This window comes from Zootoca vivipara, chromosome 1, assembly GCF_963506605.1.
Source record: "Zootoca vivipara chromosome 1, rZooViv1.1, whole genome shotgun sequence".
Classification (NCBI taxonomy): Eukaryota; Metazoa; Chordata; class Lepidosauria; order Squamata; family Lacertidae; genus Zootoca; species Zootoca vivipara.
This window is the reverse complement of record NC_083276.1, coordinates 120,119,105-120,131,658: the sequence shown is the minus strand read 5'-3', so window position 1 is coordinate 120,131,658 and position 12,554 is coordinate 120,119,105. Positions and strand designations below refer to the sequence as shown.

General features: G+C 40.0%; 1 protein-coding gene across 4 annotated transcripts in view; it reads right to left on the bottom strand.

Annotated features, from left to right (window-relative positions):
• Positions 1-12,554, bottom strand: part of GLS (glutaminase) — a 67,822-nt gene that overhangs the window by 22,279 nt on the left and 32,989 nt on the right. Inside the window, exon 15 of one of the 4 annotated variants that reach the window (XM_035136214.2) lies at positions 2,073-12,228. The exons of the other annotated variants lie outside the window; for them this stretch is intronic. Within the exon in view, the coding sequence (XP_034992105.1) occupies positions 12,082-12,228 (147 nt within the window). The 3' untranslated portion in view covers positions 2,073-12,081. Of the gene's footprint in view, positions 1-2,072; positions 12,229-12,554 lie in introns of those variants that run through there. 4 annotated transcript variants of the gene reach the window in all.

Here is a 12,554-nt window from a genome sequence, read left to right as displayed (position 1 = left end):
TCTAAACAACGTAAATTCGGTTTGGGATTTTGCTTTTAAGGAAATCACATATTCCTCAGCAGGTAAATCTGCACAGTGGTCAAGGGGAAACTGACTAGAAGTCGTGAGCATAGCAGGCTAGCAGACGCCTTCTACTTAAATTGCATTCAGGATTTCACCCTCTTTTAAAATGAAAGTTACTGATCTCATACCTATGAAGTGGGTTAAGAATCGGTTCTACAGCAGAGGACTACAAAACTGACACATCAGATTACAAGAAGCAAAACTCAATGCACTGGAAGAGGTAAGTGGAAAGGAAGTAGAAACCCAAAATATTTGTTTCAGTAAATCTAAATGGAGTAACACATGCAGAGAATTGATACGATTAAGACTACAGGCAAAGATCAAGGAAGTGAACTTTGAAGTATTAAAGTAAGAGAGTTTTCAAAAAGAGACAGAGGAAGATCAGGAAAGTCTGTAGCCTGAATACAGGAGAAGATAACCCAATTCCCGTCAGTGGCATAAAGGAGAAAAAAGATGTTTCTTGTGACGTTAACAATGTTAAGGATAAAAGCAGACACTGCTAACAAATAAACGGGAAGTATCACTGACATTTGGGTTTAGAGGTCAGAGCCTTTAGCAAAATCCATTCAGAAGAAGTAAGAAGAGACCTCAAGATTTAAGTATACGTTTGAAGGAAAAGAAAATGCATGAATTGAGTTTGGATGTAAATACACAAGCCATGGTTTGGGCATCGGGGCTGAACGTTGGGCTCACACATTCCCTTCTCCCCATGGGAACACTGAATTCATTCCCACAATGAATGGTTTAAGTTTGCCATTGTCTCCAGGTCAGGCAAACTATAGTTTGTGCAAACCATGTATTGCCTCCAAGCTAAAACTAAAATTTCATTTCAAATTCTGCCTTCCACCCCTGGTTTGGGGTAGACAATGGTTTCCCCAAATTGCACCTTACTCGGTTTGGATGTAATGGCAAACCATGGTTTCCCCAGATGCAGATTAGAAGGTGGGAACCTGAAGGTTGTAAGCAACTGCCAACACTAGCGTAACCCATTAAGTCAATGGACTTAAGTTAGTAATGTCCATTCGTTTAAATGGATCTACTCAAGAGGATGGTTTCGTGTGATACAGTCTGTGAGAACAGAAACAAAGCCTAAGGTTCAGTCCTGAGAGCCAAGCCGTGGTTTGGCAACCACATCCAAACTGGGCCAAAAAAGTTTACCGTAGTGCAAGCAACAGAGAATGTCCAAGAATGACTGCAAATTTAGAAGGATTCACCATTACATGCACTACCTAAAAAAAAACCAAGGGAATAAAATTTGTATTTTGTGTGTTCTCCTTTGTTCTTCTCTTTCTTCTCACTGTATTGGAAAGAAAGAATAAATGTCTAATTAATATTGAAATCCAAGCATGATGGCATTTAAAATGCTTTTCATCAAGTATCAAAGGATTAAATCCAGGGCAAAGTAAAAAAAAAAAAGCTCTCATTTATTAAAAGAGGAGAAAGCATGTTCTTCTCTTGCAGGTAACAAACACATCTTAAAAAGAAATTAAGAACTGTGGGGAATGAAACTCGGAAAGGTTTGTGTCACATCTACACAGAGAAAACAAAACAGTTATCCTTTTTAAAGCAGGTTATAAGAAAGATGGTAATGGGAGATATATCATCTAGGAAATTTTATTATTATAGAAAAATGACACCTGGGTGTGTATATGGGCCCAACATAACTCCAAAAGATTTCTTTAAAATGTGGAAAACTTGGGCAGATTTTCCTGAAAGCAATCAGAAAAAATAAAGAGGGCCTCTTTAGTTACTAAAGCTTAGTAGGAGAGTTACCAGTTCCTTTTACATAAGATTAGGAAAATTTCAAATGCTTAATATTTGGCAGTATTTTAATCCAACAAATGGCTAGATATTATTTTCTTACTGCCACATTAAAGAATATACTATTTTGCAACATCAAGTATACATATATTTAACATCAGGTATATTTATCTAAACTACTCAAGCCCCTATTGAGAAACTAAGTACATAAGTAAGTTGCATGAGGTTAAATAAGTTTTTTTAAAAAAAATAATAATCAATGTTAAGACTATTATTTCAGAGAATTTTTTAACATTGAACTAACTACACCGACAGGTGGAAGTCCAATAGCGTGGGCATGTTAAGCATGTGACAATATTGTAGAAAAAAAATATCTTTTAGATCTCAAAAATCCAAGATCTCAAAGAGTTACAGGAGAAAGCAGTCTCTGAAGTTCACTATTACAAACTGGAACAAACTTGTCTTCCAAACGAGGTAAATAATAAATCATGCCATTCCTACGCTCTCTGGCTTTGGATTTAACGTGGGATTTTGTCAAGATTCTGCGCATGCAGTCAACATGGTGCTTGGTGACTAAGGAAGGCATGTAACGTGCAAAATTCCTTTACTGTTAAACACAAGGAAACTCTTACTGGATTGCCTTGAACCACCTGATCACCAGAGCAGTCTTTTGCCTGGTGCCTATGTTTGGCATGTGGGTCTATTTACTCAATTTTACTTGCAAACATTGTACACAATTGCTGCCTCCTATTCACATCTAAGATCTTCTTCTGATCCCAGGTATATCTGGACAGTGTTTCCAGGGTGTCAGCTGAACTTTGAAGAGGATCTTTGTCTAGTGTCGGGAACTGCCATTCCTGGGGACAATGCAACAAATGCCCCTGCGTGTGACGTTTTTAGCACATCTATGCAAACGTTCCCCCCCCCCCCAAAAAAATACACTTGTTGAAAAGCTCAGAATTTCCTAGTCAAATCTAACACAAGCAAAAGGAAGTTCACCATCACCAAAGCCAATAATTAAATGTTTTTTAAGTGTTATCAGATGGAATTATTCGAAATTTTCCGAAGCAAAAAGGATAAACCATGCAGATCAGCAACTTTCCGACGAGTTAAGAAAACAAGACCAAAAACCAACCACAACACACAACTAAGAAAGTATTTGAAAACCTGTTCAAAACCAAGGTGGGAGCCCAGTAGAAAAGGCAACTTTTTTGTTTTGTTTTTTGCTTTTGTATAATATTTTAAGAAATATTGTTTAGAACCAGATTTCAGCATTTGGGGATCAGTTGAAAACCCCTAGAAGTTCTCAATGCACGATAATAACTTTTGAAGCCACCAGTTATAAAAGATGAAATCAATTTAGCTATTTTGAAATAATAAAGTGGTAAATCTCTAGGATTGGCTGGACTTTCATCCAAATTGTATATAGCCTGCTTGACTGTTTTATTCAATCCTTTAACCAATAGTATAATTAAAATTACAAGGACAGGCATCTTACCTGTTAGCATGGGAAGGAACACAGATTTATAACTGGAGAAAACCGTACCACACCAGACTTACATTGTTTGAGATCTGTGCATCAGGTTTTCAAAGTTATGGACATCTTGACAGCTGAATTAAAACTCTTAAATATATTCATGGATGTCAAACAGACTTTACTAAGGGACAAAATATAACAGGTGTGATTGTGAACTTTAAATGGAACCTGTAATATTGCTACAGAATTGTGTGAAAAGATCTAACTGAACTATGGAATATCAAATTTATTTTGCTGTAAGAATCTGTGAAATAAAATGAATGATTGGATGATTGTCTTTAAAAAGTGGCAAAAAACAGAAATGTTTTAACTTACTGTTGATGTTTAACTTGGAAACAATGCCCAAATCTTTGTTTTAATTCACTACTGAATTAAAACAATTGTTTCTTCACACTAGTGTGGTTTTTGTGATCTGGGTTATGTTGACAAATAGGAAATGAAAGTCTTCCAAACTACTCAGTTTTTAACTAGTTGCCCAGTCCACATAGGTATTTGTGCTAAGAGATGGAGAATAACTGCCTGTGCAATATTAGTCTGCAGCTGGATGTTTCCGGGATGAAAAAATTAATAAACCTTGTATCCGCAAACTTCAGAGAATCAGTTGAAACGTTGAGTACCGCATATCGACTCAAAAATAATACTCACTCAGCGGCGGAGGAAGCCGCTCCGGCACCCGGAGCAGCAACCCACGATGCTGCGCGCATGCGCTGCACCACTACATAGCGACACTGCGCATGTGGTACGCATACGACGCTGGAGCGGCGCCACCGGCAAGACGCGGAGCGAGGTTTTTTACTGGGTGGATTGGGAGGCGCTGTTGCCCTGCCACCTGGTAAAAAGCCTCACTCTGCAGCTTGCTCGCTCACCTGCTCCATGCGCAGGCGGAGGTGAAGGGCGGGCCAGGGAGGGGCGTGCAGAGTGCCACCCCCCCGGGTGGCACCCAGGGCAGACCACCCCCATCGCCCCCCCTACGCCCCTGTGCTCACTAACCTCAATTGTCAGGTACAAGGATTAAATCAGCCTTGAAATAATACACTCAAGGGATAAGAATGAATTTAGTGTGAAGATGATCCAGTGAAGTACTATACCGAGTATCTGTTAGCTCAGTCAGTAGAGCATGAGACTCTTAATCTCAGGGTTATGGGTTTGAGCCCCACGTTGGGAAAGAGATTCCTGCATTGCAGGGGGTTGCAATGGATGACCCTTGGGGTCGCTTCCAACTCTATGATTCTCTTTCTTTGGCTTTGCAGTACTAACAGCCACAACGAACTTTTAAAATACTGAGCAAATGTGGCAATATTTTTTTAAAGGATATTGCTCAAAAGCAGGGTGGGAATATTGGGAAGCAACCTTCATTTCTCGGGTGCAGATATAGAGACCAGAAATAAAAAATAGGTGAGGATTACCTAGTTTAGTATGCCGTAAATCTATGTTCGAGTTAAGCTGGAGTACTAGGATTTGAGATGATTTAATGCTGTTTGGACTTTAGTTTCTCCTGCTTGTGCCTTACATATGACTTTGATAATAATTAACCTTAAATAAGAAAAGTGAGCTTTCGGCATCCTCCTAAAGAAGCTAGCATGAAAGTAGGACAGGACAGGAACACCTCACAAGCGTCTTTATTACTGAAGTATCACAGATTGTGGACCAGATTCGGAGGAAGAGGGGCTCTACATGACAAGCTGTTCCCATCATTTAAGGGAAGAGGGAAGCCTGTGGATTTGGGATCACCCCAACCACAGAGATCAATCCATTTGGTTCTTATATTCTGGTTCTTTATACAAGCACCCAAACAGTGACAGGCTGAGTTTTGTTTACCTAGCAAGTTTCAGAAGGCACTTTCAATCACCAAATCTACAAGTACGGTACTTCAAATAATGGTACAGTGAATTCCTCGCTGCAGGAAATATGAGTCACCTAGCAAACTGCATTTCCCCTCTACTGATTCTGGATCCCCGATAGATGGGACACAAAGTTTGAAGGCTATGATAATCTGACACTTATTGGGAAGAGACTTTAGGTTTAATATTTTTGTCAGATAAACTGCTCGTTATTAAAACCACATAAGTGTAAAGGTAAAGGGGCCCCTGACCATCAGGTCCAGTCGTGTCCGACTCTGGGGTTGCGGCGCTCATCTCGCTCTATAGGCCGAGGGAGCCAGCGTTTGTCCGCAGACAGCTTCCGGGTCATGTGGCCAGCATGACAAAACTGCTTCTGGCGAACTAGAGCAGCGCACGGAAACGGCGTTTACCTTCCCGCCGGAGCGGTCCCTATTTATCTACTTGCACTTTGATGTGCTTTCGAACTGCTAGGTGGGCAGGAGCTGGGACCGAGCAACAGGAGCTCACCTCGTTGCAGGGATTCGAACCGCCGACCTTCTGATCAGCAAGCCCTAGACTCTGTGGTTTATCCCACAGCAACACCTGGGTCCCTTACAGAGGTTTTAATGTTGCTCAGTAAAATAATTAAAAATAAACATGACCAAGCACACACAGTGTGTCATATGTTATAGCACAATCCTATACAGTCGTACCTTGGTTGTCGAATGCGCTGGAATTAGTACGGTTTGGCTCCCAAACGCCGCAAACTCGGACGTGATTGTTCCGTTTGCAAACGTTCTTTTGGAACCCGAACAGTTCCTGCAGCCAACCAGAAGCCGCAATTTGGTTTGCGAACATTTGAGAAGTCGAATGCACTTCCAGAACAGATTCCGTTTGACTTCCAAGGTACGACTATACATGTTTACTCAGCAGTAAGTCCTACAGACTTCCCTAGTAAGTGGGTATAGGATTGGAATCTCAATGGCATGTATTATCAAGACCTGGGGGGAAAGCACAAACAAGTCTTTCCAAGAAGTGTGCATGTTCTTTTGCCCTACTTGTATTTTCCTTCTCTTTGGCTTCCATTCTGTTCTATACATTTTGCATTATTAGTAGTTAGTCACAATAAACAAATCTATAAAGATGCAGCAAGATGCACAAGCTTAAATCTGGGAGAAACTAGTCATTTCTGAATGCAGTTAACTGCGTCTAATTGTGGCCAGTGATTTCAGTGAACTAAAAATAAATAAATTCTCATTTGGCGTCTATAGTCACAATCCACAGAATTATGGGCACGTCCGTGCGTGCATAAAGGTAGAAAAGCTTCTAAAAAATGATTTTGCACAGCAGCCCTCTCTGCCAAAAAGGCAAATTTGTTGGCTTTTGGGAGCTGCTTTGATAAAAAAAAAGCAAAGGAAATGTTCATCTGTGTGATCAGTTCTTGCCTACACAAGCATGCAGCTTGTATAAGATATAACATAAGGTATTAGACTAATTGGACACTTGTTTAAGCTCAAAACTGTATGACCTAGTAAGTAAGCATCATTATATAAGTTACATAATCCAAAGTGCTCAGTGCATGAATGTTATAGCATTTCTGATAATTTGCAGGGAGGGGTGAGAATCACCTATTTTTGCCAACTGGTCCTAACTAGCCTTTCACCCACCACTACCCCAAACCAAAGATTTTTCAAACACCCAGGAGTGCTTTTGCAGTTAGCACAATGGTCTACATCAGAAATGTGGGAGGTGGCAGCAAATACAGCAAATGCCGCCGTTTGGATTCAAGCCAACATGTTCACAAAACGCCCCACCAAATATAATGTGGTTCTAACAAAAATTGCAGGACTAGAAAATGAACACAAGCTGTTATGCAAAAAAAAGTTAAAATTACAATTTTAAAATGGAACTAAAAGCTGGCTAGAGCTTATACTGAACTCTCTATTCTTCAAATTTATATAGAATGCTATTTTGATTTAAACACAGGAGATTATGGAAAGTGTTTTTTATTCCTAGTTTCAAATCATGGATCTAGTTGCTATTGAAAAGGAACAAAAAAAAATACAAACTGAGCAGCTCAAAATAAAATTTATTATAGTACAAAAGTGTATGTGCTGGAGATACATAAATAACATACAATGCAAATGAAAATAATGGGACACATGACATATCACTTCAACTGAAGCAAAAGCATACAACACAAGCTAAAGCAAAATCTAAATGCATTTACATTTCCAAAGGAGCATTAAGGATGCCAACAAAAAAGGAAAAGGGAAAAGAAATACGACAAGTAAATTGCTTGAATATCAAGAACTGTTATTGCCGTGAACACAAATGTACATTAAGCTTTATTAAGAATATTTAGACAAAAGCATGCTAATATTCTATCAGCTTTTAATAACATATTCATGGTCTTGCTCATCTGACAAATTCCCCCACTGGAATGTAGCCACTGCTCTGTTTAACCAGACCCACTAGTAAGCTGAGTTCACATCCTTTTTCTTAAGGTCACATAGAGCATTTTCATACACGACATGCTTCAGATGGTGTTTAACTTGAATGCAAAACCTACATTCCCCAGATTCATATTACATTTTCTTTTGCAGAGAGGCTCACATGGCTGGTTTTGTTTCACTTTCTGTGAATGCTGGGCTTGTCATTACATACAAATCAGAAATAAATTTCAAATTATGAACGCTGGTCAAAGCAAAGTAGCTGGTTTAGCCAGCCAGAGTTTAAAAATTGTAAATCAAGGTCTCCCATTTCATACTTTATGACAAGCCAGGATTAATAGAAAGTGAAATTAAATGCTGTAGAGAAGAACAAACCTGAGGCTTGAGCATGTTTCAGCTCATGCACAAGCAGTGAGGCATGTCTGAAAGGTCTTGGAGAGTCGAGGTTGCTCATTCATATTGGTCTAGGCATTATGGATTGAATCCAAAGAAGTCATCTCATTTCCACAAGTCCCTTCTCTCTTTCTATGGCATTCCTCCCCCCAACCCCTCCACATTGCAGAGAGGAGAGGGACTTTCATTGCACAAGCAGAAATTATTGCACAGACAGGACAACTTTGTGGACTACAACCATAAGTTAGTAAAGGAAAGAGTTTAAATTGCTTTCAACTTAAACACACTGAACAAATTATAGGGGCATGTGAAGGACACCAAAAGGACGCCAAAGACCAGCAAATATTTTGTAATTAACTGAAAGCAACAGCCCAGACAAGTCGCAAAAGCGCTGATGAGTCAGGGAAGCTGAAACCCATTCTCTGAGCATCACTTTCCACACCACATGAATTGATGTTTTCATGGTCTCCCATGAGCCATCCTCCAGGCTAAACCTTGTGTAGGCTCAACTTTCTGAAAGTGTGAGGCCAATATCCCCAAGGAAACATGGGGAGAAAAATACACACAGGAGTGGAGGATTACACAAGCGAACACAAGTCCATGCTTCATCATCTCTCCTCAGGAAGCATCCAGAGCCATAGAAATTTAAAGAGGACAGAATTGTTATTATTATTATTATTATTAATTGCCACTCTCCGTTTTAGGGCAAGCCATCACAAGGCAGCTTATAACAGATGTGTAAAAACGAAACAGTTGAACGCAAAAAAAACCCATAACAAAACAGCAGAAAATAAAATTATAGGCAGCCAGCAATATAAGGGGCAATCAAGAAGCCCAGCAGTATAAAAAACACCATCAGAGTTTGCTTAAAGATCTCAAGGGAAGGGGCCAAGCAGAATTCTCAGGAAAGGGAATTATTTAAATACAGGGGCCACTACTGAAAAGGCCTTGTCCCTGATACTCCCTGACCTTGATCAGCCTTAGTGGTAGGCCAGGAAGCAGGACCTGTGAGATCAATCTTAGGACCCAGGGAGATTCATATAAGTTATAAGAGGTCCTTCAAATAACCTTTAAACTAAGCCTCAAAACAAATGGATAGCCAATGTAAAATTGGTATAATGAACTGCCTAGCTACAAGCATTATAGTGGCTGAATTTTGCACCAGCTAAAGATACCAGATTGTCTTCAATAGGCCACCCTACCAATAGGAATGTGACCGTAACACCTTCCAATCCAAATATAATTATTCAGGTCATCCCAATCACAATACAGGAGACTCTGAGTGCCACATTCCACTCTCCCAACAGTTGTGCTAATTTATCATTCCAGACCCCATAGAATTTTTGCAATTTGCAATTTTGGTTTATTTCATCCCCTGTGTTCCTTCTTTCTAAAGCTTTTAGAGCACAACCCTGGCTTAGTGCATGCTCCTCCTCTTTATTGCTGCTCAGGTTCATCAGTCACCGCACACATCTCCCATACAATGAAGACACCCATGTTTGTCTGAGGGCTTGTTTGGATATTTTCCTTCCTTGGGATCAACTGGTGGTGGGTCTTCAGATTGCAACTCTCTCCTCTTTTAGACAAGATTTCATGTTCAGAAAACTGCAGGGGCCTCCTAATTCACTGGGGAGGAAGGCAGATACACGAACACCCATCCCTTAATTACAGATGCCGCCTCGCTCCCTTGCCCTCCATTCCCACACAAAGCTTTGAATGTCCCTTATCTAGGACAGGGATAGCAGTATTTTGCTCTTGTGTGATTCACCAACATGTTTTAAACTCACAAAGACAGACTTCATACTCCAGATCTCCTATCAGTTTAGGAACAATCAAATGTGCATTAAAAAGTTAGCCAGTGATTACTCTGAGAAATACTGTACAAAATCAGACTCGCATCCACTTAATCCAGCATTCTTTTCAGGAATCCAAGTAGCCCAAAGGCGCTAAGTGGTACACAAGTGGATCATGATCTACTTTCTTCATGGCTGGTTCTAGATCAAAGATGTAGGTTGCTTCCACACTAACCCTTTCCTCTGGGGTGGACATCTCTTGTTCATTCACTTTTTGCAAGGAATCGGCACAACGCTGTTGTTAAACCATTGCAATCTAGTGTTTTGTGTTATCCTTCTGTGCTTTTCCCAGACCTGATTTGTTGTGGGGGTTTTGCTGTAAAATGCAATTGCAGCAACATCCTGTCAGTTGTGCACTAGCAGTTCACTATTAGGACTTCTTAGGGGAACTGTACCTTTCAAGTGAAAGCTTCCTGTTTGCAGGTTCAGACCGTTTTATTGCTTCCCCACGTCAGCAGGTGGGGATAAACTGTCTTTTATTTAACCCCCCCCCTTTTTGGGGGAGAGGCAGTGCTGGATACCTAACCTCCTCTCAGGACCATTGTTGTATTTACTGGGAGGGAGAGGTGGTGGTGAGGTTAGTGTTTTCAGGTACATTGGCAGAACCAATCCTGTACTGGAACTGGTGCACTTACAAAGTGCTGACCCCTGACCCCCTCTCTTATCACAGAAAGCACAGCAATGTCACTGAAAGCACTTTTGTCTCCCACAAAGGGTGGTGGTGGTGAGGGAGGAAAGAGATGTTGCTTTTCATTATTACTTTTTATCCCCTCTTTTATTTCATTATAGTGAAGCAGCACAGACTTAAATTGACACACACCAGGAACAGAAGCTGACTAAATAAGGGGTAATTCATCACCGCTCTTTCAGCAACAAGGATCACAGAAGCAATGAAGCAGGTTGAACTTCTGAACAGGAAGCTTTTAATTAACATTAGAAAGGACATTTGTTGAATGTAAATTTCCTGTGAGCAGACATTCTAAGAAGATATTGGCCAAGGGGAAACAGGGTTGCTAATTACATAGGAAGTAGATTTATATGAAGTCAGACCACCAGCTCATCCACCTCACTACAGCCAAACTTTACAGTGATTGGCAACATCTCTCTAGGAATTTCATACAAAAGCTCCAGATCTACCTGGAGGTGCCAGGATTTGAAACTGGCCACCTACTGCATGTAAAAATGTAGAGACTACCACAAGGCTCCTTCCCCTTGCTATGTTAAAACTGGAGGTTCTTGAAAGCACTAAATACCACTTTCAGCGAACGGCAGAAAAGCAATGCCTCCGTGTGTTAAAGGGCTCTCTAATGTGAAACGCCTTCTTTCTTATTGCACCTATTATTTATTTCTGGGATATTTTTGGTAGACTCTACAGTAATATATATATTATAATATATATGGAGTATGTATCTCTCAACCACTGGTTCTATCATTTTACAGAAGTCAAAGGCACAATGCAAGCATGGTTTCCTAATATGCTGCTTTTAGAAGATTAACTTGAACTTATCAATACTATTCTATACTTTAGTATATTTCAATATATTTAAGAGTTGTTTAAACTAGGTTTCTACATACTGTTACATAACGACTGATACAAAGAATCCTATCACCTCCATTCATTTTCAGCCTTTTCCAATGTTGCACAAGTTGAATGACTTTGCATTTATTTGCTTGAACTGAAAGCAAATGAACCTGCTTCTAAATGTTTAGGATTAAGATACTAAAAGACACACAGAGAGAAAAAACTAACAGGATTTGTTTAACAGTCTGTTAAAATCCAAGCAAATTGTGACAACAGTAAAATTTATCCACTTATAAAAAATATATGATTCGGGTATTATTATTTTCTACATCTATTGTTCCAATTTTCTTTTCTAGCCAATATACCTTTGTGTTTTGCTGCATTGCAAATTTTCTGTATTTTAATACCCCATTAAAATTCCCTTTTGAATTCATTCCTTAAGCATGATACAATTGCAAGTGTAGGTGACACACATTTTCGTGCTTTATTTTCCGCTTGCTTTCTGAAAAAGCGATTAAAATGAATCTGCATAAAACCAGATATTAATCTTTGGTATCTCGGAGAAGTTATTTACAAAACACTGAAAACAAAACTAGCTTCTCTGGAACTGTGCGATCTAGAGAAAAGGGAGCATGTTTAAAGATGAAAACCAACTCTCTGAAACTAGAGCCCATTTCTTTTAGTTTTGCTCTCCTCGACCTTCCATTCTATATACTACAGTAGTGGAGACGTCCTCATTTGCCTCGGGTGACACTTTTTTCCACACAGTCTCTTTTAATGCAAGTTCTTGCTGAAGGCTCTCATAGTCCAGTGGTCCATAGGAATGCTGGTTGTTCAAGCAACACACATTATTTATTAGATTACTGGTGGTGGGGGGAAACATTCTAGCATTATTGATATTTAGCAATTAGCGTTAAGCCAGCTGATAGCACTGACTTTCCACTACCTCTTGACATGGTTATGCATTCAGTTTTGAGAAGGTTAAGGGGATTTCTGCAATGCAGAAGGTGGAGCCAGGGGGAAGGCAAGAGCCACTCCTCCAACCAGCTTCACCCAATTCTTGGATTCGGGGGTTACCTTTCCTTCTTCAGTTATCCCCTCCCCACAAGGCTTCACACACTGCTGCTCCCCTGTCCTAGGAGCTGCAGGTGG